The 27826-nt window shown below is 41.6% G+C and overlaps 1 protein-coding gene across 1 annotated transcript in view; it reads right to left on the reverse strand.

The window, feature by feature from the left end:
• Positions 1–1664: 1664 nt before the first annotated feature.
• Positions 1665–27826, reverse strand: part of LOC120019009 (CD2-associated protein-like) — a 72490-nt gene continuing 46328 nt past the window's right edge. The window contains exons 12-18 of the mRNA XM_038962195.1: positions 18299–18443; positions 17684–17793; positions 12364–12476; positions 11828–11911; positions 6592–6851; positions 6148–6211; positions 1665–3425 (exon numbers count right to left, since the gene is read on the reverse strand). Of these exons, the coding sequence (XP_038818123.1) occupies positions 3384–3425; positions 6148–6211; positions 6592–6851; positions 11828–11911; positions 12364–12476; positions 17684–17793; positions 18299–18443 (818 nt within the window). The 3' untranslated portion in view covers positions 1665–3383. The remainder of the gene's footprint in view (positions 3426–6147; positions 6212–6591; positions 6852–11827; positions 11912–12363; positions 12477–17683; positions 17794–18298; positions 18444–27826) is intronic.

Consider the following 27826-nt stretch of genomic DNA (forward strand, 5'->3'; position numbering starts at 1 on the left):
GTGAAGAATGGTGGTGGCAGAATCATGCTGTGTGGATGTTTTTCAGCGGCAGGGACTGGAAGACTAGTCAGGATTGAGGGAAAGATGAACGGAGCAAAGTACATAGAGGTCCTTAATGAAAACCTGCTCCAAAGCGCTTAGGACCTCAGACTGGGGCAAAAGTTCCCCTTCCAACAGGACAACGACGCTAAGCACACAGCCGAGACAACGCAAGAGTGGCTTCTGGACAAGTCTCTGAATGTCCTTGAGTGGCCCTACCAGAGCCCGGATTTGAACCCGATCTAACATTTCTGGAGACCTGAAAATAGCTGTGCAGCAACGCTCCACCTCCAACCTGACAGAGCTTGAGACGATCTGCAGAGAATGGGAGAAACTCCCCAAATACAGGTGTGCCAAGCTTGTAGCATCATACCCAAGAAGACTCAAGGCTGTAATTGCTGACAAATGTGCTTCAATAAAGTACTGAGTAAAGGGTCTGAATACTTATGTAAATGTGATTTAAGTTTTTTATTTTGAATACATTTGCAATTTTCTTAACCTGTTTTCGCTTCGTCATTATGGGGTATTGTATGTAGATTGATGAGGGGAAAAAACTATTGAATCAATCTTAGAATAAGGCTGTAACAAAATGTGGAAAGAAATCAAGGGGTCTGAATACTTTGAATGCACTGTATAAAGTCAGCTCTGATTCATCCTATAGACAGGAGAGCTACTATATGCTTCCAAGATAGACTCCCTTGCTGTAATAACATGTGGACCTATCAATTCAGCTCTGTGTCAATATTCTCTGCTGCTTCCATTTACTGATGAGTAAATATGTCCTCTGGCTTACCAAGCCATGAAAAGGACTCCCCATGAGGGTGTGGTGTACCTATGTCTAGTTATGAGAGGATCGAGCTCAACCAGTGGACAAAATCACATAACACAATAACAAATGATTATAAAATAACCTGGTACTCATGCGTGTAAATAAAGATGATATTTATTAATTTAGGAAAAAAATCTAATTTCATGCAATTTCACAGCACATGTAAACAAGATCACTTGATGTTAAATGTGCCCATATTTTCTATGCATCAAATAATGGAATGTACAGTAATTAAGCCAAATAACCGTTACATGGATAGCCTTTTCTTTATATACACCTTTGCATGATTATCTCTCTAGTCAACCTCAACTTAGAATGTAGCCATGCGAAACATGGGATGGAAACAAGACATTACAGATTCTTATTGCTTTAGGGATCAGCATGTCAACAAGGCCAAACACACTTACAAACCTAAAATCCAACCTCAGACACACATAGGCTCTCAGGGTTCCTTCCATGCATACACGGACACACACAGCCCGTGTTCAGGAATGCTTTCTTTTAAGGGATAAGATAAGCCTGAGGATAGTACACAGCTTGGTGTACTCTTGTGAAGAACAACATATAATTTCCTGGATAAGACATTTTGTGAGATCAGTATATATCAAAACTTTGAAATAACACATGGAATCATGTAGTAACCAAAAGTATTAAACAAATCAAAATATATTTTAGATTCTTCAAAGTGAAGGCAAGGGGTGACTACTTTGAAGAATCTAAAATCTATTTTGATTTGTTTAACACTTCTGGTTACTACCGTACATCATTCTGTATGTGTTATTTCATAGTTTTGATATCTTCACTATTATTCTACAATGTAGAAAAAGTAAAAATTAAGAAAAACCCTGGAATGAGTAGGTGTGTCCAAACTTTTGACGGGTACTATATATTTAAAATGTAAAGCAATAATTCACCTGCTAAAAAAATAATATGCAGAAGGATGCAGACAGAAGACCATCCATAGTGTTCAGGAGGATCTGGAGTCGAGGCAAATATCCTTCTGATCATCATGGTTAAGTAACACGTTAAGAATCATCAAATTGCTGCATAAACTGCAACCAATGCTTTTTATCAAAGGCGATTTCTTTCATGATTTGTCTGCGCGGTACACAGAATGCATACCATCAAAAACACCTTGTGTGAACTCCTTCCATGAGTTCACCCTGCTCACGCTAATGTGGCGTCCATCTTTAAGGCTTTCAACTCAAACTCTAGCAGGGTCTCGGAGTCCTCCAATACCATTCAACAGACAGTCACAACAGATGTTTCAATGACAAACAGTGGTGTTGGCGGTGCATAAGTACGGTGCAGAGCTTAACCGTTCTGTATGAAGTAGATCTCTTCCTTAATGCATTTCCATTCAGCCTCTCACTTACAGTACTGAGAAATGGCAGAGATACTGTGTACTGTCCAGTTAGCCTCCGCGCTCCATGTTTGTACTTGGTCAAAGCATAAAGACATGTGACACATTCAGGACAACATGGAAACAGACACACAAAAGGTCACTGCTATACAGGACTTCAGGTCACATCTGGGAGGATGGAAAGAGATTGCTCACTCTTTAAAGTACACATGGCTTTCCTTTACAGAGAAATAGTTGGAGAGGAGCTGCATATGGTTCATAAAAGAGGGGTCAGAGCATTTGGCGTACAGGAGAACAACAATCAATGAGTAAGCCACAACTTTTACAGTGGCATGAAATAAAATGGAATTTTAGCCCGTAAATTACTGGTGCTCTTTTCAAGTATGGCTATTATTGGCTGTATTTGATGGTACTAAATATAGGATCTATATTATACACCTGTACAATGACTCTAATTGCTCTTTCTGAGAGAACCTTTTCACATAAATTGTACAAGAAGAGAAAAACGGCCCTCTGTGTAAGCACATCGTCAGTAGACTTCAAAAAATATATCATGCAGCAAGCCTAAACCGTTTGATAAATGTAAGCTACCAATATTAACACTAAGATTTTTTTAACAGGCACAATAGTGATACCCTGGATAGGAATGTAAAAAAAAAAAAGAAATCTCCCTACTGCCAAAGCAATGGAGTACAACACCGCCATAGCAACAGACAAATCACAATATCATTCATTATGATCTAAAGACGCTAACATGGATACTTAAAATCAACTACTTGGAAGTCGTAAAAAATAAGAAAACAAACGCTAAAAGAAACTATTGCTTCATACAGCATCAGTAGTAGTATTGAGAGCAATCCTCACACATTCCCATAGAGAATGCCAGTCCAGCACAGTAGTAAGGCCTCAATCATTTGTGTTGGCAAAACAGAAACTAAAACGTAACAAAAAAACATATACATCTGTATTTAATTACACCTTTATATAACTAGAAAACCTTCATGTGCAAAAATGTAAATCTTACAAATGTGGAATAGTTTGATAACTAAAAGGATTATAGGAATGCCATCGCCCCCCCTCCTGAGTCTCTGCCCAGCGGGGTCAGTGACAGACAGATAGGGGACTGATGTTCCAGGCTGATTGGGTCAGACTTCACGTCGACTGAACGGTCTTCTTTAATTTCTCTATCTCCATCTGAAAGGCAGGCAGGAACACACACAGTGTGTGTTTATAACACATTTTCTCATGCGAAACCAGATTCAGATGCAATTCTGATAACATCGTAGCTAACAGCCTCACAGGGAAGTATGTATGGGCATCAGCTCTTGAATTAAATAATGTATTATTTCCACTTGTGATGCAAATTAACCCATCCATAGCATAGCAGGGATTTTTCTGTCATTGTAATCATTGGGTGGGCTGTGTAAGTGTTTTTTTGGGTCGCCTAAGTGCAAACAGTGTAATTATTATAAAAAAAAAGATATGTAATTTCCAGGATGTAAAAAACGCTTTAAGTGTAGAAAAAATAATGGACCTATCTTTTTTTTAATAATATCTTTGAGAACTAACAATTACCAAAATAAAAGGTAGACAGTCCGGAAGAATTTAAAATTCTAAAAACAAATTTTGCAGAATTGATTTTGTTATTATGTTTGAGTATAAAAAACACAGCATTATGCCATGGCAAAAAGCATAGAATTGCAGGAAACTAGTTTTAAAACAGCAATGCGTTCTCTTAGCGCCATGGCAGAATATGTAGAATCATAGGAAATTAGCTTTATTACTGCAACATTTTCTCTCAGCTGCATGGCATAATTTGTAGAATTGCAAGATATTCACTTTAAAACGGCTGCACAGAGCTATGAGCAATGACAGGAATAATACATCATCAACATCACTAGGGTTGCAAAGCGAGAGTATATTATTGGAAACTTTCAAATTTTGCTAGTAAACTAGCAGAATTTTGGTAACTTTCAAGGAATATATGGAATGATCACATGACATCTAGAGGCCTTTTTGGGTACTTCAAATTATCACAGGTGTCTTTAATCATCTCTGACCCTCTGTGTTGCCTTATCACATGTAAAATATATGTGCAATTTTAAAATGTAAAAATAGAATGACAAAGCTGTAAAACATTATCCGAAACAAACTGTGAATACCATTGGTGTTTAGTATGAGGGTTTCAACATGACATATGCTTAAAAAAAAAAAAAAAAGAAATCGCACTTTTTTGACTGTCAATATGTTTTTGTTGTAAATGTTTTGGGGAAAAACTGGTGGCAGTTGTGAAAAAATAGTTTGAAGAGTTGCCGGGCTAAATTGGAAGAGTTGCCGGGCTAAATTGGAAGAGTTGCCGGGCTAAATTGGAAGAGTTGCCGGGCTAAATTGGAAGAGTTGCCGGGCTAAATTGGAAGAGTTGCCGGGCTAAATTGGAAGAGTTGCCGGGCTAAATTGGAAGAGTTGCCGGGCTAAATTGGAAGAGTTGCCGGGCTAAATTGGAAGAGTTGCCGGGCTAAATTGGAAGAGTTGCCGGGCTAAATTGGAAGAGTTGCCGGGCTAAATTGGAAGAGTTGCCGGGCTAAATTGGAAGAGTTGCCGGGCTAAATTGGAAGAGTTGCCGGGCTAAATTGGAAGAGTTGCCGGGCTAAATTGGAAGAGTTGCCGGGCTAAATTGGAAGAGTTGCCGGGCTAAATTGGAAGAGTTGCCGGGCTAAATTGGAAGAGTTGCCGGGCTAAATTGGAAGAGTTGCCGGGCTAAATTGGAAGAGTTGCCGGGCTAAATTGAAAGAGTTGCCGGGCTAAATTGAAAGAGTTGCCGGGCTAAATTGAAAGAGTTGCCGGGCTAAATTGAAAGAGTTGCCGGGCTAAATTGAAAGAGTTGCCGGGCTAAATTGAAAGAGTTGCCGGGCTAAATTGAAAGAGTTGCCGGGCTAAATTGAAAGAGTTGCCGGGCTAAATTGAAAGAGTTGCCGGGCTAAATTGAAAGAGTTGCCGAGCTATTTGAAAATAATGCCCCTGTTTTCTCTTGAACCATATGGTCTATCCACTCGAACCCCATGGACAATATGGACACTGATATTTTAAAAATGTAATACTATATATATGAATACATGTAAACTTTATTCAAGTATAAATTACCAAAATGACAGGAGATTCCAGTAACTTTGGTAAATTACCAGTAGCTTTGCAAACCAAGTCACCACAACCAATCATTACTGTGAGGCTGTGGCACACACCCACAGCATGCCTTCTAATGAATCATTTCATGCTCACTGTCATTTGAATACTAATAGGCAGGGTGATTGAAGATGGTAGAAATTTGCAACGATATGAACATCTGTTGCATTCAGAGAAAAGCTCTCACTCAGATGTAAATGGAATACAAAGAGATGAGAGATAGCGAAAGAGACAGAAAGGGAAAGAGATCGGGGAAAAAAAAAATCGATAAGACAAAAATGAAGAAAGTTATAAAAAAGTATCTTGTATTCTGGATTATTTCTGAATGAATGCAGACAGATACTACAGTTCCCAGTCTTAAATAAGACCTCTGCAGTGCTTCTGTAAATCAACACATGGACGCAGCAACAAGGGGTTGAGGTAGGGAGGGGAGGGCAGAGAAAATCTTTAGCGGGTGGATGTGTGTATGCTTGGGGCCCAGAAGGAGGTCATACACAGGCCTGCCTCCCTTCACTGCTCCTGGGGAAAATGATGGACAAGGTTGTGGTAGGCTGGGTCTCTCCCTGGGTAGTGCCGAGTAGGGCCATAAAGCATCCCGCAGTGTGTGTGCGTTGGTGTGTCCAATAGTAATGTGTGTTCATACCTCTCACTCTCTACAGCCCACCTCTCACCATCTGACTGGACCCGTCAGGTTTACACACTGTGACAAGCTGTGATGTAAAGATGGACAATTTACCTGCAGAGCCACTCGTTTCAACTTCTCCTCGTCCAGCTCGCTTCTCAGCTCTGCCATCTCTCTCCTGCAAAGCAATGCCAAGACGTTCACGTCAGTGCTTGCCTGGCTAGCATCTGCTCAACGATAAGATCACATCACCATCAGCTCTGTCCGACCAGGCTTCACTCACAAGTTCTAACAGTGACTCGTCTATATACCTCCCTTGAAACAAGCTATATGGCACTATATAAAATATTATTCTGAGAAAGGTACACAAAGAAAAATTGTTGACTGATATTTCTAGCTAGCTTTGATAACGATGAAGCTAAAGGATCTTAACAAGGTAACATTTGCTTGGAAAAAAGGGCTTGATTGCAAAAATGATGCACTATCCCTTTAAAGTCAGTTTGAGAGCAGTACGTAGGAACTGAACAACATCATCTCAGGAAAGTGGTAGTTAGTTACATTTGCTGGGTCTTGAGGAGCTCCACAGACAGCAGCAGTTCTTTCATCTGGGATTGGAGGTCCTCCAGCTCAGACCTCTGCTCCTCTGGCTCTGGCCTGGGCTTGGGCTCTGTGCCGGGGCCTGGGCTGTGGTTTCGGCTGAAGCTAGGGCTGGGGCTTCTGCGGCCAGGGACCGACGCCAGGTAGGCTTTTGGCCCCTCCGACAGGGATGGGCTGAGCTTAAGGACGGGAGACTGGGAGTGTGAGCTGTGCATGGAAGGCTGTGGACACCAGACACATACTGTTAGCTGGACAGGGGGATACTAAATATTCTTGCCCTGGCTGTGACACTCCTTTAAGCTTTCTGAATGATTGACTAATTAAGTCTGTTTCTTGCCCAAAATTAATCAAGTCAATGTTTCTGGTCATAACATACATTAGTCTTTAGCCACGAGCCATGACTGCGTACGAGGGAGCTACAGTAGCTATTTTAATCACACTGTTGTTGAGCATTATTGTACCTACCGAAGCTGTGGAAGTCTATTTCATTTAGATTGAACACAATTGATTCCCTGTGTTTCCCTCAAGTTATGTCAGGGGTGCTTTAATATTGTGAACTTCAACCTCCCATCGCCTCGGGGATATGGTTTTCAATTATTTATTTTTGTCAGAGGGTCAAAATCTTTAATTCAACCTATAGGAGTTCTGAGCCTACAGTTATGGAGCTTGATGCGCAGGGATTATTCAGTCGATTTGAGTTGTACTGATAAACGACGAGTCTACTGGGTCCTTTGAAAGGGCCTCCAGTGGGGCTGGTCTCCTCACACAGACCATCACAAGGGCTCTTATTGCTCCCAAATCATGATATCTCCACTGTGAAGTTTCCCCACAACATCCAGCCCATGGTCTGTCAGCCAATAATACAAGGTGTGCCTTAATTTGGACGATAAGAGGGGACGTGAAGCATATACAAAATCTTTCGTCTCCTCAAGTGCAATTATAGTGAAAGCCACATGCTAACTGGAAGGTGACAATTAGCCGCTGTGTTTAATGGGTCGGTGTGAGTCTGGGGATAACAGCATGAAGACGACAGCATGCCTTCACTATAGAGAGCCCTGGGGATTTGTACGGTCTGTGGAGAAAGGAGAGGTTCTAGAATGACCATTCTAATGGCATGGTTGTTAGCATGGAGGCGGAGGGCGTTGTACTCCCCTCAGTCTCCCGTTGAGCATCTGGGGAAACACTAACAAGACAAACACCACGTGGATGGAAACTAAGTCTTCATTAGAAAAGTGAGGATGCGCTTCATCTCGCATCTGCAGGACAACTAGCTAAGTTATTAACAGAGTGTCCCAGTCTGACTGTAGCCTAGCGTCCTGTGCTAATGAGAACCACCTGCCTTACACTGGACCTGAGTGCGTGTAGGAATGCAAGAGAGAATGATTTGGTGAATGTGTGCGAATATCTGCGTTAGAGGGTTTGACTGAAATCAAGTTATTTTTCACATGCGCCGAATACAACGGGTGTAGACTTTACTGTAAAATGCTGAATACAACGGGTGTAGACTTTACTGTAAAATGCTGAATACAACGGGTGTAGACTTTACTGTAAAATGCTTGCTTACGAGCCCTTCCCAACGATGCAGTTTAAAAATAATATTAAAACCAAAAATAAAATAAATGGCGCTATATACAGGGAGTACCAGATCAATGTGTTTGAGGTACACTATATATACAAAAGTATGTGGACACCCCTTTAAATTAGTTGATTGAGCTATTTTAGTCACACCTGTTGCTGACAGGTGTATAAATTCAAGCACACAGCCATGCAATCTCCATATGAAAACACTGGCAGTAGAATGGCCTTACTGAAGAGCTCAGTGACATTCAACATGGCACCATTATAGGATGCCTTTCCGACAAGTCAGTTCATCAAATTTCTGCCCTGTTAGAGCTTCCCTGGTCAACTGTAAGTGCTGTTACTGTGAAGTGGAAACGTCTAGGAGCAACAACGGCTCAGCCGCGAAGTGGTAGGCAACACAAGTTCACAGAATGGGACCGCCCTGTGGTGAAGAGCATAGCGTGTAAACATCTTCTGACCTCGGTTGCAACACTCACTACCGAGTGCCTCTGGAAGCGACGTCAGCACAAGAACCGTTTGTCGGGAGCTTCATGAAATGGGTTTCCATGGCCGAGTAGCCGCACACAAGCCTATGATCAGCATGTGCAATGCAAAGCGTTGGCTGGAGTGGTGTAAAGCTCACCGCCACTGGACTCTGGAGCACAGGAAATGTGTTCTCTGGAGTGATTAATCATGCTTTACCAACTGGCAGTCCGATGGACGAATCTGGGTTTGGCAGATGCCAGAAGAACGCTACCTGCGAGAATACATAGTGCCAACTGTAAAGTTTGGTGGAGGATGAATAATGGCCTGGGGCTGTTTTTCATGGATCGGGCTAGGCCACTTAGTTCCAGTGAAGGAAAATCTAGACAATTCTGTGCTTCCAACTTTGTGGCAACAGTTTGGGGAAGGCCCTTTTCTGTTTCAGCATTATTTTTTATTTATTTAACTAGGCAAGTCCGTTAACAACAAATTCTTATTTACAATGACGACGTAGTGTACATGACAACGCCGCCCGTGCACAAAGCGAGGTCCATACAGAAATGGTTTGTCGAGATCGGTGTGGAAGAACTTGACTGGCCTGCACAGAGCACTGACCTCAACCCCATCAAACACCTTTGGGATGAATTGGATAGCCAACTGCGAGCCAGGCCTAATTGCACAACATCAGTGCTCGACCTCACTAATGCTCGTGGCTGAATCGAAGCATGTCCCCGCAGAAATGTTCCAACATCTAGTGGAAAGCCTTCCCAGAAGAGTGGAGGCTGTTATAGCAGCAAAGGGGGGGACCAACTCCATATTAATTCCCATGATTTTGGAATGAGATGTTAACCGAGCAGGTGTCCACATACTTTTGGTAATTTAGTGTACATATGTACATGAAGGAAGGCTAAAATGAACAGTGTAAAAGTGAGTGAGTGTGTCTAATGTGTATGTATGTGTGTGTTTGTGTTGCGTCGGTATGCGTGTTTGTAGTGTATGTATGTGGGTTTTGTGTGGGAGTGTCAATGTAGTGTGAGTGAGTGATTTATATGGTGTGTATATATAGTCTAGTGCAGTGGTCACCGAGGCATTCCACCGAGGCATTACTAGTTTTTTATTCATTTTGTGATTCTTGCGGTAGGTGCACTTGATTCAGCAGCCCTAGCGCCGGGAAGACAAAATGTTCCCATTTTGAACCATTTCACGTGTCTGAAGGTAGAACTCCGCCTACCTGGCCGGCCCAGAGAGCAAATCAAGTTCACCTTAAGGCCAACCGCTGACCAATCAGATAGCTCAGATCATCGTGTCTGCACAGTTTCCTTGAGCCATAGATGTAAAAAGAAGCATCTAGCGCACAGCAAAGTTAATACTGTGATATGTCCAAACTTTTAAAACCATGACTAGAAGAGACTCAACGAATACAACAAAGCGCTGCAGTTTTTATGAGTAAGTTCATGTTGAAGTTGTTATTCAGCACTGACAACACCTTGTTCAACACGTTTATATTTTATAAGCCTTAAAATGCGTGTTCTCCCTACTTCCACTCACGCTACAACCAGCACTGCAGCTGCAATGAATGAGTATAGGAGTGTTTCGATAAGCTTGCGTTGTTATTATTAGCAGATTGTCTCTTTTTTATATAGAGTAATATTAAACTTCATCCGGACATCGGATTAATAACATGAATTGTGCATGAGGCAGAAATAACGGAATGTGACTTGAGTTCGCCATCAGCTGGAAGACCGTCCCCCCTTTTCTCACCGCTGCCCTCTCCCTCCCCTCAGACTGACCATCAGATGCAGGACATCAGTCCAGTAAAATAAAAAAGCAAATTATGCTCACTCAGCTGTGTTTTGCAAGTAATACAACACATGATCTATTACTAGTATGATCATACCAATAAAAAAAAACAATATTATTTCAAAATGGTCTGAGAAGAACATTGGCAGGGCAATTCAACATAGCCAATATGCAGTGATAATATATTAGCCATATAGCTGACGACAAAACCTAATTTCTAAGTAAGTGTGTTTAATAGGTTCATGTTTTTGATTAGGTTGGTTTAGGTTTTTGAAGTCATGTTTAAAAAGAATCTGAGCAGTATATCTCGACATGCATTTTGACTCTAAGAGATCTTGATTTAAAAAAGGTTGGTGACCACTGGTCTAGTGAGTGTGCGTAGGGTCAGTGCAAGATAGAGTCAGTGCAGGTAGTCTGGGTTATTATGGCTATTTAGCGGTCTAATAACTTGGGGGTAGAAGCTGTCTCTGAGCTTGTTGGTCCGAGAGCAGATGCTCAGGTACCATTTATCGGATGGTAGCAGAGTAACAATCTATGGCTTGGATGGATGGAGTCTTTGGCAATTTTTCAGGCCTTCCTCCGACACCGCCTTACATAGAGATTCTGGATGGCAGGGAGCTCGGCTCCAGTGATGTACTGGGCTGTCTGCACCACCCTCTGTATTGCTTTGCGGTCAAGGTCGGTGCATTTGGCATACCAAGCGGTGATGCAGCCAGTCAAAATGCTCTCGATGGTGCGGTTGTAGAACATTTTGAGGAACTGATGGCCTATGCTAAATCTTTTCAGCCTCCTGAGGGGGAAGAGGCCGATGCCATGCCCTCTTCACGACTATACGGGTTTGTATGGACCATGTTAAGTCCTTAGTGATGTGGACGCCACAACACTTTTCTGTGTACGCCAGGCTTGCGACTGTGCTGTACTGGAGGGATCATCAAGATATGAGGACGATTTAGACATATTAGTGAGGGATTACTCAGAGGCACAGAGAGGTCTCCAAGACATATCTATGACTTAACTAAAAACCACAAGATGGTTGCAGGCCATTTTTCATGGGATGTATTAGTTAATTTCTATAGTCAAACCTGAGTCAGTTTGAGACATTTGCTTTGCTGTTCTTCTTTTGGGCTGTTGTGTCCTCTGTATGAATTCTCCACTGAGGGAAAACATTGGCTGAGGTGACTAACTTGCAGCAATAGGATGCATTCTGGACGAATGACAAGTGTCTGAACTGAGATAGATCTAATGTACATTTGGGACATTGATCCATACATACAAAATAGTTGTTCTGGAATGGTTCTTGGTGTACCAAACATTCAAGTTCAATACAGGACGGACACGTCAATGTCATCGTTACCTTTCTCGTGTCTATCAACTTTGGTTTGGGGGCTTCCTCCTCGTCCAACTTTAAGGTTTTCTCCACGCTGATGTCCTTGTTTGGCTGAGAAGACAGAAAACAAATCACAACAGGTCTGCTCAGTTTGACACACCTTGCCAGACACTGACAGACACTCTGGCTTGTAATGTCCCCCTGTTTCTAATGGAAAGCTTTCACATTAGTCTTCAGGGAACTCAGTCAATCAAAGACAATCGGAACGACCCGACAAGTCTCCTCTCAGCCCTTCAAGTAAGTCAAATGTCTTTTCAATTGGACGTTTACTACCCCGTTCCCATCTCACCCCAACCCATCATGAGGTGCAGATAAGGTGAGGTATGGAATACAGTGATGTACATTTACTGTACAGAGAAGGCCTGCATGTGGAAATTCTGAGAGGAATTTGATGTCTTAATGTAATGTATGGAGCAAGATGAACACATGGCGTGTGTAAGTGTAGGTGTGCAGAGTTGTGTGTCCTCCGTAGCATGTTGGTATTTCATGGTGTGTGTACTCACCGAGTGGCCTCCTCCAAACTGAGCGGGCAGCCTCCTGCCTGGCATCTTTGGCCTGTTAGCGGTAGGGTGAGACAGCTTCTCAGAGGTAGACGACAGATCAAAGCTCATCAGTTCTTCACAGAGAAAGGGAAGAGAAAAAAAGAGTGAAAAAGATTTTGGATAACCATTTTTTAAAGGAAAACGATTTTACACATTTTGTAATTAATTATAGGTCATATTTCATAGAAATATGGAAACACTGGACAGTTACTTTAAGACGGCCTTGAGAATTGTATACATTGAAACATTGCCACAGTATGACACCATCTTCAATCACTATAACACAAAGCCATCACTGCAATCTAAGTACGCACTATATAGCCCTATTTAAAGACTATAGACAGGATCTTAAGTAAGATTGCAGAACTCCCAGAGGAGTGAAGATGGAGGTAAAGGAGAATGAGGAGTGTGTTTCCGTGTTTGTCTTCATGCCCTGAGCCCATGGGGCTGATGACCTCTGAAGCTGAGAGCCATCATGGTTTTAGCAGCTATTTTGTCGCTTTTAGCGGTATGGCTCACAGACACGACTCCCTATCCTCCACACTGTCATTACTAGGCGGTGGGCCATAGCAAGCTATCTGCTTTAGTTTTCTGGATGATTCATCTCTGTCGAGGGAAGAGCTGGTTTTTACGTTGTGTATATTTACATATTCTGAAAACATTTCCTTTTGTTGGCAATGCCAATTTGAGCAATTTCTTTCAAAAAAAATGTATGTTCGCTAGCTGGACAGGCAAATGCCACTGAGTACTAAACTGTGGCCAGTTTATTAGGTACACCACCCGGTTCACAAAAATGGTTCGCCCGTATAGACAGTGAGTCACGTGGCCGTGGCTTGCTATATCAAGCAGGCAAGACAGGCATCAAGGCATTCAGTTACTGTTCAATTGAACGTTAGAATAGGCAAAACGAGTGACCTATGCTCGTAGATGCTAAGCGCGCCAGTTGAGTATCTCAGAAACGGCCAGCCTCTTGGGCTTTTCAAGCACGACAGTGTCTATTGTTTACAGAGAATTGTGCACCAAACAAAAAACATCCAGTCAGTGGCAGTCCTGTGAGCGAAAACAGTTTGATGAGAAGTCGAAGGAGAATGCAAGAATCTGGCCACAAACAGGCAAATAACGGTGTGCAGAACAGCATCTCGGAAAGCACAACTCATCGGTCCTTGTCACGAGTGGGCTATTGCAGCAGACAACCACACCGGGTTCCACTCCTATCAGGTAAAAACAAGAAGAAGCGGCTCTAGTGGGCACGTGATCAACACTGGACAATTGAGGAGTGGAAAAACGTTGCCTCATCCGATGAATAACGGTTCCTGCTGCATCATGCTGACAGAGTCAGGATTTGGCATTAGCAGCATTAGTCTATGGTCCCATCCTGCCTGGTGTCAACGGTACAGGCTGGTGGCGATGGTGTTGGGAATGTTTTCCTGGCACACGTTAGGTCTGTTGATACCAATTGAGCAACATTTGAATGTGTAGAATCATTTGTAGAATCCATGCCACAAAAGATTCAGGCTGTTCTTGAGGCAAAGTGGGGTCCAACCCGTTACTAGATGGGTGTACCTAATAAACTGTTATAGACAGTACATGCCATATGTATCGGCTAATTTGCATATATAGCTGTCGTTTTTAAACCTTCATTCTAGCATACATGGCACACACACACACATATTTCTATCTAGATGCATTTATTTATTTTTATGCAAATTATATAATTTAATGTTTAATTAAGTCTGCAGCTAGTTACTTGAAATGAGACAATCATGCCAAAACATGATAAAAAATGTAATTCACCGACAGAGATAGCTAATGAAATGCTAGTTTTCTGAGCAGGCACATTGATGTTTATAGTATTAGCAGGCTAGTGGCTAAACTAGTTAACCGTAAGATTGGCTAGCTTTCAATAAATTGGCTAAATGGTCAACGCAGTTACCTCTTCATATGATCGAGACCATTTGTATTGCATGCTGCATATTTCAAGTGCATTCAAATTTAAAAAAAATCTTATTTCAGTCTTTGGGACCTAATATTAGTTCCTCTTAACACATTGACAGCAGATCACAATTTCATGGTAGGCTGTGTTTACATCTTTAGATGTAAGCAGGCCAATGGCTGCCTTCATCATGAAGGGTATGTACGGGAGTTCTGATTGATTCCAAGTTTAGCAGTTCTCAAATTTGCCCGAGCAGACAGTGATGAAATATAGTTTTTTCAGAGAAAATTAGCAAGAATTGAATGTGCCAACAACTTTTACAGTAAACATAAGAATCTTTCATTGTCATGTACACAAAGAAATCCCTCCACATCCATCGATCAACTTCATTGTCATATACACAAAGAAATCCCTCGACATCCATCGATCAACTTCATTGTCATGTACACAAAGAAATCCCTCGACATCCATCGATCAACTTCATTGTCATATACACAAAGAAATCCCTCCACATCCATCGATCAACTTCATTGTCATGTACACAAAGAAATCCCTCGACATCCATCGATCAACTTCATTGTCATGTACACAAAGAAATCCCTCGACATCCATCGATCAACTTCATTGTCATATACACAAAGAAATCCCTCCACATCCATCGATCAACTTCATTGTCATATACACAAAGAAATCCCTCGACATCCATCGATCAACTTCATTGTCATATACACAAAGAAATCCCTCGACATCCATCGATCAACTTCATTGTCATATACACAAAGAAATCCCTCGACATCCATCGATCAACTTCATTGTCATATACACAAAGAAATCCCTCGACATCCATCGATCAACTTCATTGTCATATACACAAAGAAATCCCTCGACATCCATCGATCAACTTCATTGTCATATACACAAAGAAATCCCTCGACATCCATCGATCAACTTCATTGTTCTCGGCATCGGCCCCCCACCTACATTCTGAGAACTCGCCTCACCTAAACTCCCTCGTCCTCCCTCACCTTTCTGTCTCTCTCCATCCTTTACTCTCTTCCTAAAAGCTCTTCTCTTAATGTTTTTCCTGTTTGTGATTGTCCATGGCATGAAACGAGAGGATGTAAACAGAAGCAACCTCCCCTTTCCGTCTATCCTCCTTTATCCCTCTATCCTCCTGAACTCAGCACACAAGCTGAAAAAGTATCTTTCCATGGGTTTAGAGGATTAAATCAACACATTAGCAACAACAACTCTAAAATATATATATTTTTTTAAAGTAATTATGGATTTAACGGGCAAAGCTGTCCACATACCTTAGAGCATTTGGTAATGTGTCAAAGTACGCCTGAATTGCTTTAAAAAGGAAGCAGTGACTGACATTAAATAATGTGTTTCAGAGTTTAAATATGTCTCCATTTTCATCTGTGATACAGAATCATTGTCAATCTACTGATATGCTTCAAAAGGGCAAACAAATCACATAAAATATGCATAATGTTAGCAAAACTAAGTTCTTAATGAACACAAAAATCGTAACGCACCTTTTAAAAGTTGGAAGCCAACATGTCAAAGAATGTCCAAATAAGAATAACCCAAATGAAATCCGAATTATGAAAAAGGGTTTTGAGCTCATTCCCCTCCCTTTAGGTCAGTGTTTCCTGCTCTTGGATCCATTACGCCAACATCCTGTTGCAGCAGGAGGAGCAATCCACAACTCAATTATGGATCTGGTGCACTAATCCTCCGTTCAGATAGAATCCTCTTAGCATGTAGCAACTCATCCCAAAACTGTTTAAACACAGGAGGGCTGTAGACCCCTGGGGAGGAGGGAGCTACTGCAGAGTGCTACAGACAACTGGTGCTGGTGGTACTCTACATGGATAGGCACAGACACTGTCAAAGTGACAAAGGGGCATAAACCACTAGGCAGGGTCACAACTGTTTAGGGTAAATACTAGTAGCTACTAGTATTCAACTTTAAAATGAATTAAGCACTTTGAACTATTTTGAGTAAAAAAAAAAAAAAAAGACTTGTAATCTTTAAAACTGCCACGTCCATTTGCAATATTTCAACAAAGTTACTCCAGACAACCAATCCTGTTATTTTTAAAAACCTTTTTTTTTAAATGTATTTTTTTACCTTGGACATCATTGCACGTGCAATAGAACAGCATAGTATGTACTGCAATGTTTTTTCCCCCACCATGCTGGATGCTCCTCTCCTCAGTTTCATCAACAAAACAAAAACAATAACAAAAGTGCTGGGGCGAACAGTGGCGCTCTTTCTTCTTATCCAGATTTCAGCTTTAAAAAGGAGCTATTTTTTACAACCAAATCTCATTTTTTTATGTAAATGGCATGTTATAGAAGGTTGCAGAGACCTTTTGTGATGTCACATGTTTTTAAGAAACTTACCCCATACAGCAAATCACATCGTCATCCTTATTGTGTAGTATTGGGGCCTTGAAAATACATCCTTTTAGAAACAGCCAAGCTCTCAGTATAGTGATGCAGGTCTTTAGATGTTGTACAGTACACACGAAATTGTGTAATTCCGAATTTTAAACGCAATGTTATATTCTCTTTTGGGTGACTCGAGCGGTTCCATTTTCCGTGTAGCCTGCTGCTACAGGTAACTGCCAATTAAAAGGAAATGCAAACATAGTGTCTTAATAGGGTATTGGGCCACCAAGAGCAACCAGAACTGCATCAATGCACCTTGGCATAGATTCTACAAGTGTCTGTAACTTCCTGTGTGGAAACACCCCATGCTTTCAATTGCGGTTGTCACGATACCAGCATCGTGATCCTACAATACCTGATTTTCCTTGGCAAAAAGGCAAAGCAGACTAAACTCTTCGGTCCTTTAAAAAAATGTACTGTTTGTAATATATTGTGTGCTATAGCTTGGAAAAGAAACGTGTGATTCTGGGTGACAACATAAGGCTGTTTTCCTCAGGAAATTTAGTCCAATTCATGTTTTGTTTGTTTTCCACAATACTGGTATCGTGGCAACAACGTGTAACCATGCCAGCCCAGGAACTCCACATCCGGCTTCTTCACCTGCGGGATCGTCTGAGACCAGCCACTCGGACAGCTGATTAAACCAAGGAGTATTTCTGTATGTAATAAAGCCCTTTTGTAAAATTGTAAAATTGTTGAAATGGTTGCATGTTGCATTTATATTTTTGTTCAGTATAATAATGATGTCATGGAGCTTTATAATTGTGGAAGTGAAGTGTATATGTTCAAGACCACAAATGAACATTTCACTGCATGTCTTGTTCAAGGTCTTAATGCTCAGAATGTCCTCAAAATAAAAGTTCACTTCAGCAGAACCATACATACCCATGTCAAGGGCTTTGTCCCCCCAGTCACCGGACAGCGTTTTTGATTTGCTGGGTAATGTTGTCTCAATGTCAGACTTTGGTCGCGTGGAAGGCACCTCTCCATTGTGCCTGTAGAGGAGGGGGAAAACAACATCAGTAACAGTAGTACCATTAGTAACGGTTGTTATCAGTGAGACCATTTGATTTGCATAGGTGCCTGATATTTTGCTATGTGACCTGGAATTTTTATTTAGGAGCACTAGTGCGCCTAGAAAGATTAAGGATTCTGGCTTTATTACCTGTAGACTTAGAAAATAGCATATTTTCAGAGTGAATGCAATCATTCAGAAGGCATGACAAACAATGAATGCAATCATAAAATGTCTAAAGGCATGACAAACAAAAAACGAAATACATTAGTTTGTTAGTGTTTACATTAGTTTATTAACATTATTATACAAACATCATTATGCAACATAGAGGCATGAGTCAGAACTAGGCAATGTTGTCCTTCCTCAATGTGCAGTGTATATACCCAATATGTGACCCTAGACGGCTAGGACATTGGCCGAATGGATGTTTGAACAGAGGGAGGGATGGAAGAAAAGAAAGATGGGCAGAAGGGGAAACTTACTTGGACCCTGGGGAGGGTGCGAGAGGCTTGTCTGGTCGTTTTGGAGGGAGGCTGCCTGGTCTTCCCTTGCTTGGCGGGGGTATGGGCTTCTTGGGGGGGACCAGAGGGGCAGTAGGCTTTGACACTTTGTGATCTGTCTTGTCACCTTGAGAGAGAGAGAAATTCTGAATCAGCATGATCATTGTGATCAAATATTTCTTATAGTTTTATGGGACGAAGCCAGAAATTTTGATGGTTGTTTTAGGTGCCTTCATTTTTCATTCTCAGCAGCCAGGACATGTTAGCATCTGTCCCAAGGCATACTCCACAATAACAATAAAGTAGCCAACCCTTAATCTCATTAGGGAAATTCTTCATTCTTCAAAGAGAAAGAGAAATAAACAAACAATCCTGTGAAAAATGTGTCCTATGCATTGAGGCCGATTAGATACGCCAACCAAGAATAGGGGTACTTCTTTGATTTGAAAGGGGAAAAAATAGCAATATATTTCTATTAGCCCTAGAGACACAAGGGTCCCGGTGGCCCTGAGGTCATCCTTGGAAAGGGGGGAACGCCACGGCAAAGGAAAGTTTTTCAGCCACCCTGAGGACTGCTAGTGACATCACTTCTGTAAGTGACAGGACACAGCAAGTTATTTTTTTCTAATTTTGTGATATCCAATTGGTAGATAGTCTTGCCCCATCGCTGCAACTCCCCTACGGGCTCGGGAGAGGCGAAGGTCAAGAGCCATGCGTCCTCCGAAACACGACCCTGCCAAGCCGCACTGCTTCTTGACACAATGCACTCAACGCAGAAGCCAACCACACCAATATGTCGGAGGAAACACCGTCCAGCTGGCGAATGAAAACAGCTTCCCGGCCGCCACAAGGAGTCGCTAGAGTGCGATAGGACAAGGAAATCACGGCCGGCCAAACCCTCCCCTAACCCGGACGACGCTGGGCCAATTGTGCGCCGCCTTATGGGTCTCCCGGGCACGGCCGGCTGTGACACAACCTGGGATGGAACCCGGGTCTGTAGTGACGCCTCAAGCACTGCGATGCAATGCCTTGCGCCACTTGGGAGGCCCGACACGCCAAGTTTTTTCACAAGAATAATGTACCAGACAGGGGATGTGTGTAACTGCAGCACTTCACGTTGATACCAAAGGTCAAATAAGAAATGTGTATGAAACCTAGGGGTGCACAGTTAAAAAATACATGGCAAAATAGAAATCAAACTGGATGAGCTTCAGAGATAGATGGGAGGGGTTGATGGTAGCTGAAGGAGTTGATTAAAAACAAACAAAAGATAACTATCGTAAAATACATTGTGTCCATAAAATGTATATGTAATGTATAAACTGGAAGAAGAGCCTTAGTGTCATTGTCGATTAGTTAGGGGTGGTAGGGTTAGGGGAAAATAAAAGAAAACACATACAAAAAGAAAAGTGTATAAACAGTTAGTCGGACGTTTACATACACCTTAGCCAAACACATTTAAACTCAGTTTTTCACAATTCCTGACATTTAATCCCAGTAAAAAATCAGTTTTAGGTCAGTTAGGATCACCACTTTGTTAAGAATGTGAAACGTCAGAATAATAGTAGAGAGAATTATATATTTCAGCTTTTATTTCTTTCATCACATTCCCAGTGGGTCAGAAGTTTACATACACTCAATTAGTATTTTGTAGCATTGCCTTTAAATTGGGTCAAACATTTCAGAGAGCCTTCCACAAGCTTCCCACAATAAGTTGGGTGAATTTTGAGCCCATTCCTCCTGACAGAGCTGGTGTAACTGAGTCAGGTTTGTAGGCCTCCTTGCTCGCACACGCTTTTTCAGTTCTGACCACAAATCTTTCTGGGATTGAGGTCAGGGCTTTGTGATGGCCACTCCAATACCTTGACTTTGTTGTCCTTAAGCCATTTTGTCACAACTTTGAAAGTATGCTTGGGGTCATTGTCCATTTGGAAGAACCATTTGCGACCAAGCTTTAACTTCCTGACTGATGTCTTGAGATGTTGCTTCAATATATCCACATAATTTTACTCCCTTATGATGCCATCTATTTTGTGAAGTGCACCAGTCCCTCCTGCAGCAAAGCACCCCCACAACATGATGCTGCCACCCCCGTGCGTCACGGTTGGGATGGTGTTTTTCGGCTTGCAAGCCTCCCCCTTTTTCCTCCAAACATAATGATGGGCATTATGGCCAAAGTTCTATTTTTGTTTCATCAGACCAGAGGACATTTCTCCAAAAAGTACAATCTTTGTCCCCATGTGCAGTTGGCTTTTTTATGGCGGGTTTGGAGCAGTGGCTTCTTCCTTGCTGAGCGGCCTTTCAGGTTATATCGATATAGGACTCTTTTTACTTTGGACATAGATGCTTTTGTACCTGTTTCCTCCAGCATCTTCACAAGGGCCTTTGCTGTTGTTCTGGGGTTGATTCGCACCTTTCACACCAAAGTATGTTCATCTCTAGGAGACAGAACGCGTCTGCTTCATGAGCGGTAGGACGGCTGCGTGGTCCCATAGTGTTTATACTTGCGCACTATTGTTTGTACAGATGAACGTGGTACCTTCAGGTGTTTGGAAATTGCTCCCAAGGATGAACCAGACTGTCTACAAACTTTTTTCTGTCATATATTTAGATTTGTTTAACACTTTTTTGGTTACTACATGATTCCATATGTAGTATTTCATAGTTTTGATGTCTTCACTATTATTCTACAATGTAGAAAGAGTAAAAACAAAGAAAAATCCAAGAATGAGTAAGTGTGTCCAAAATTTTGCCTGGTACCGTATATATATTTACAAAAAAAATATATGGGGGATTGGAAATGAAGCAGACAATTACAATGAAGCAGACAACTACAATCTGCACTATTAAAGATAAACAATTTGAAAAATAACTAAAATCAGACAAAAATGCTGGAGCTAGGGCTGTGGCGGTCATTACATTTTGTCAGCCGGTGATTGTCAAGCAAATAACTTCCGGTCTCACGGTTATTGACAATTAATTAACAAACACATTTAGTATCTCTTGGTTTCCACGCATAGCATACAAGCCACTGATTCAGACCTTCGGAACATCTACATTTTGAAAAGTCTAATAAATACATTTCATATAACGTACACCATCACAATAAATCCATGATTTTTTTTAGACAGGTCTTAAGAAACATGATATGAAGAAAATGTAGTGTATTTCAGAAGAACATACTCGGAGTTGTCCTTATGTTAGGCCCTGATCTAACTATGCCATATGGCTGTGGGCTACACTAGTTCATTTAGCAGACAAGATTTGCTTAAAATTCAGTGGCATTATTTTATAGTATGAAGAATACAATTGAACATAGATTAATAAAATAAATATTTTCTCCAATCGGTGTTGAGCGGTTACCTAAGAAACAAGTCCTCCTATATGCTTAATTTAGAGTTATTTCTGCAACTTTAGTTGTGATAAAAATGTTGGGCTATAGGTTTTGATTTTTAATACATTTTAAGGCTGCATGATACGACTAATGATGATTTGAAAAAAGTTGCATGAAAGGCATGAGCTGTACTTTTTTTTTTTTTTGCACAGGCTGTACAGACTTCAGTCTCTCATTCACAATGTAACAAGCACTTAATAAATGACTCGAATTTCCCGGCGCATCCCCTTTGTGTGGTCTCCCCGGCTGCGTGCTCCGTAGCACCTCTCACTCACATGGCTCTCGCAGATCTCAATTCTTATTAGCCAATGCCTGTCACGTGATCAGGTCCTTCTCACCGGCTACAAATGAAGACAGACACATCAGGGACACAACTGCGCGCGTCGTTATCCAATTCCGAGGTTGGATGAACTGTCCACATTTACTTTTCGTCAGCCAACAAGATGAGTAGGCCTAACAAACAGCAAAAGTACTAGCCTATGTCAATCTACTATCCCGCATAGAACTAAAATGTACCTATTCTATTCGAGAACAAAATATTCCAAACATTGTCTGGGACAGTTGCAATAGATCCCAAATTAATACAACCACTTGCATCAAAAAAAAAATGTAAAAAGCAAATGAGGCTGACGCAACAGATCAGAACATTTAGCTTAAACGGTTGATAAACTATTAGCCTATTTCTTAACATTGTAAGCGCAGCAATGCGCACGCGGCAGTAGTATATAAATGTGAATGTTCCAAAATGCAATCAATTAGTGGGAAAACACCATTCTCAAAAATGACCACAAATGCGCATGTAAAGCTTTTATTATAAAGGTACATTTTTATGGTGAAAATTATCTTCCCCAAACTTGAAACTCACGCGCCGCGCATGTATGCTAGTTAGGCTCTATACCCATTGTAAAGCAGATTAATGTGCTTCATTGTAATTAGTTATTTGGCCACTTTAGTTGTGAAACAATTCATATAAAAAAAATATAGGCATATGGGCTAGGCTAAATGAGGTGTGCGACTGATTTGAAAAAGTTGCCTTACTGCACACAAGCTGGACATCATTCACAAGTGATACGCTAATAGTCACCCATCAGACTATTCTTGATTTAATCTCGTCTTTACAAATACCAAAATTTGTTTTGATTTAGAAAGGACCATTATCATGCACCTGTCTCGAAACATGGGCAGGGGGGAAAATACATGTCATCTATGCATTTAAATACCTAATGGAGGACACTTTTCACATAGTTCATTATCATGCCAGCCAGGTAAGCTGTTGTAAAGAGAACCAATGTGTTTAATATTAGGAAAATTGAGAAATAAATATATAGTCAGCATATAGAAGCTGATGGGATCCTCTTGTTAATAGAGAGCATCAAAACTCTATTCTCTCATGCAACTGCATAGCCTATAGAAATGTTGCGCAACATGAGCTCTCATTAAGTGTTTGATTAGATTTTCAAAAACATTTGCATTGACGTAAGAGTAATTAGAGGGACAATAGAGTGCTGAGTACCAGGCAGTTAGCAAGTTTGGTAGGCTACTAAAGACCATCAGCAACATCAGAGCTTGGAGAAGCTAGTTACCGAGACTAGACGGTCACGTGGAATTTGACTGTGGTCATGACTCGTGACTGCCAGTGTGGCGGTAATACAGTCACCGTAACAGCCCTACCTGGAGCTACAATATATATAAAAACTAAGGGTGCTTTGAGGATAAAACAAAAAGTAAACTTACATACATGAAATAAACGTATTAATTAAAATATTTAGGCTACATTTAGATTTTAGTCAATTACCAGACACTCTTAAATCTAAATACATATGTCAAAACTGAAAATGATTTCTAAAACATAGCCCAGTACAGGACATTTACATTAAGAGTTAGTTGTATATTACGGTGCATTCAGAAAGTATTCAAACCTCTTAACTGTTCCACATTTAATTATGTTACAGCCTTATTCTAAAATGGATTAAATAAAACATTTTCATCATCAATCTACACACAATACCCCATAATGACAAAAGCGAAAACCGGTTTTTAGAAATGTACACAAATAGAAATAAGTTACTTACATAAATATTCAGATACTTTGCTATGAGACTCGAAATTGAGCTGAATCCTGTTTCAATTGATCATCTTTGAGATGTTTCTACAACTTGATTGGAGTCCACCTGTGGTAAATTCAATTGATTGAATGTCTATATAAAAGGTCCCACAGTTGACAGTGAATGTCAGAGGAAATGGTCGAAGGAAATGTCCATAGTGCTCCGAGAAAAGGATTGTGTAGAGGCACAGATCTGGGGAAGGGTACATGAACATTTCTGCAGCATTGAAGGTCGCCAAGAACACAGTGGCCTCCATTTTTAAATGAAAGAAGTTTGGAACCACCAAGACTCTTCCTAGAGCTGGCCGCCTGGCCAAACTGAGCAATCGGGAAAGAAGGGACTTGGTCAGGGAGGTGACCAAGAACCCGATTGGCACTGACAGAGCTCCAGAGTTCCTCTGTGGAGATGGGAGAACCTTCCAGAAGGGTAACCATCTCTACAGCACTCCACCAATCAGGTCTTTATGGTAGGAAGTGGCCAGGAAGACACTCCTCAGTAAAAGACACATGACAGCCAGCTTGGAGTTCACCAAAAGGACTCTCAGACCACGAGAAACAAGATCAAACTCTTTGGCCTGAATGACAAGCGTCACATCTGGAGGAACCCTGGCACCATCCCTACAGTGAAGCATGGTGGTGCCAGCATCATGATGTGGGGATGTTTTTCAGCGGCAGGGCCTGGGAGACTAGTCAGGATCGAGGGAAAGAAGAACAAAGCAAAGTAGAGAGAGATCCTTGATGAAAACCTGATCCAGAGCGCTCATGATTCCCCTTCCAACAGGACAACGACCCTAAGCATACAGCCAAGACAACGCAGTAGTGGCTTCGGGACGAGTCTCTGAATGTTCTTGAGAGACCTGAAAATAGCTGTGCAGCGATGCTCCCCATCCAACCTGACAGAGCTTGAAAGGATGTGCATAGAATGGGAGAAACTTCCCAATACAGGTGTGCCAAGCTTGTAGCGTCATACCCAAGAAGACTCTATGCTGTAATCGCTGCCAAAGGTTCTTCAACAAAGTACTGAGTAAAGGGTCTGAATACTTACGTAAATGTGATATTTCAGTTGTTTTTTGGGGGGTAAAAAAACAAACAATTGAATCCATGTTAGAATAAGGCTGTAACGTAACAAAATGTGGAAAAAGTGAAGGGGTCTAAATACTTTCCGAATGCACTGTATATATTAGGTCATGGTCTTCTAGGCTCACAAAAGCCGTCAGAAGAGAAGCCTTTGAGATCTCTTCACCAGATAGATCCACCTCCCTGGCTGTTCCCCCTCAACCAGTGACTCATTAGTGTCAACTAAATCACCGTATTAACAGCACACTCACAACACACAAACGCTTTGTCCTACATTCAGTCTGACAACTGATAGTTAACAGCACCGTCAGCCATTTTACACAATTGAGTGTTCCACTCTGCATTCTCTCTCTCAATCATAGATTAGGCCACATGGAGTTAACTTATTTGATGAATACCCTGGAAGAAGTATTCATTGTAAACATGAACATCCCAGAGAAGGTTAATTGAGGTCAGGAAGCTGATTACCTACCGAGCTGTTTCCTGTTTGGACCCCAGGAAGAGTAGCCGCTGGGAATCCTTATGAATATAAAAAGAAAATGCACGAGCACCTTCTCCACTCTCATCGATATTTGTTTTTAATTGCTAGGGACATTTGTTTTTAAATGCTAGGTAAATGTTAATGAGCACATGCAAACATGTACTACTAAGCCAGACATCACAGCTAATAAAGTTATGGAAGTATCTCAAAACGCAGTTTGCAGCACGCAAAAAACAAAAGATTTGACAGCAGGTATCTTAATACAGGAGGGGATTGTCTCTGCTGCTGTTACCAACAAGTTTGATCTTGCAAGCTAACGTTAGGCACTAAGTTAATGTTAGCAAAACGCAGCTGGAGAGAATTATTTTGGCACATCTTAGATACGCTACATATATGTGGAGACCTGCTCATCGAACATCCCATTCCAAAAACATGGGCATTAATATAAAGTTGGTGCCCACCTTGCTGCCATAACAGCCTCCATTCTTCTGGGAAGGCTTTCCACTAGATGTTGGAACATTGCTGCGGGGACTTCCATTCAGCCACAAGAGCATTATTGAGGTCAGGTACTGATGTTAGGCAATAAGGCCAGGCTCGCAGTCAGCGTTCCAATTTATCCCAAATGTAGTAGATGGGGTTGAGGTCAGGGCTCTGTGCAGACCAGTCAAGTTCTTCCACACCGAACGACAAACCATTTCTGTATGGACCTCGCTTTGTGCACGGGGGCATTGTCATGTTAAAACAGGAAAGGTCCTTCCCCAAACTGTTGCCACAAAGTTGGAAGGACAGAATGGTCTAGAATGTCATTGTATGCTGCGGCGTCAAGATTTCCCGTCCTTGGAACTAAGGGACCTAACCCACACCATTAAGAAACAGCCCCAAACCATTATTCCTCCTCCACCAAACTTTACAGTTGGCACTATGCATTCGGGCAGGTAGCGTTCCCCTGATATTTCATCAAGTTCCCGACGAACAGTTCTTGTGCTGACGTTGCTTCCAGAGGCAGTTTGGAACTCGGTAGTGAGCGTTTTAACCGAGGACATTAGATTTGTACGCGCTACAGCACTTGGCGGTCCCGTTCTGTGAGATTGTGTGGACTACCACTTGTTGCTCCAAGACGTTTCCACTTCACAATAACAGCACTTACAGTTGACCGGGGCAGCTCTAGCAGGGCAGAAGTTAGACGACCTGACTTGTTGGAAAGGTGGCATCATATGATGGTTCGATGTTGAAAGTCACTAAGCTCTCCCAGTAAGGCCATTCTACTGCCGATGTTTGTCAATGGAGATTGCATGGTCAATTTAATACAGCTGTCAGCAATGGGTGTGGCTGAAATAGCCAATTCCACTAATTTGAAGGGGAGACCACATTCTTTTGTATACAGTGCCTTCGGAAAGTATTCAAATCTCTTGACTTGTTCCACATTTGGTTACGTTACAGCCTGATTCAAAAATGTATTAAATCGCCCCCCCCCCCCCCCATCAATTTACACACAATACCCCATAATGACAAAGCAAAAACAGGTTTAGAATTTTTGCTAAAAAAAATGAAATATATACATATACATAAATATTCTGACCCAAAATTTAATTTAGTAATTCTTTGGAATTACAATGCATTCGGAAAGTATTCAGACCCCTTGACTTTTTCCACATTTTGTTACGTTACAGCCTTATTCTAAAAGGGATTAAATCGTTCCCCCCTCAAGCTACACACAATACCCTGTAATGATAAAGCAAAAGCAGTTTTTTTATTTTTTATATTTGCAAATGTATTAAAAATACAAAACTAAAATATCACATTTGCACAAGTATTCAGACCCTTTACTCAGTACTTTGTTGAAACACCTTTGGCAGCGACTACAGCACCGAGTCTTCTTGGATATGATGCAACAAGCTTGGCACACCTGTATTTGGGGAGTTTCTCCCAATCTTCTTTGCAGATCCTCTTAAGCTCTGTCAGGTTGGATGGGGAGCGTTGCTGCACAGCTATTTTCAGGTCTCCAGCGATGACAGATCGAGTTGAAGTACAGACTCTGGCTTGGCCACTCAAGGACATTCAGAGACTTGTCCCGAAGCCACTCCTGCGTTGTCTTGGCTGTTTGCTTAAGGGTTGTTTTCCTGTTGGAAGGTGAACCTTCGCCCCAGTCTGAGGTCTTGAGTACTCTGGAGCAGGTTTTGATCTAGGATCTCTGTACTTTGCTCCGTTCATCTTTGTCTCAATCCTGACTAGTCTCCTGCCCCTGCTGCTGAAAAACATCCCACAGAATGATGCTGCCACCACCATGCTTCACCGTTGGGATGGTGCCAGGTTTCCTCCAGACGTGACGTTTGGCATTCAGGCCAAATAGTTCAATATTTGTTTCATCAGACCAGAGAATCTTTTTTCTCATGGTCTGAGAGTCTTTAAGGTGCCTTTTGGCCAAACTCCAAGCTGGCTATTATGTGCATTTTA

Source organism: Salvelinus namaycush, chromosome 24 (assembly GCF_016432855.1).
Source record: "Salvelinus namaycush isolate Seneca chromosome 24, SaNama_1.0, whole genome shotgun sequence".
NCBI classification, from domain to species: domain Eukaryota; kingdom Metazoa; phylum Chordata; class Actinopteri; order Salmoniformes; family Salmonidae; genus Salvelinus; species Salvelinus namaycush.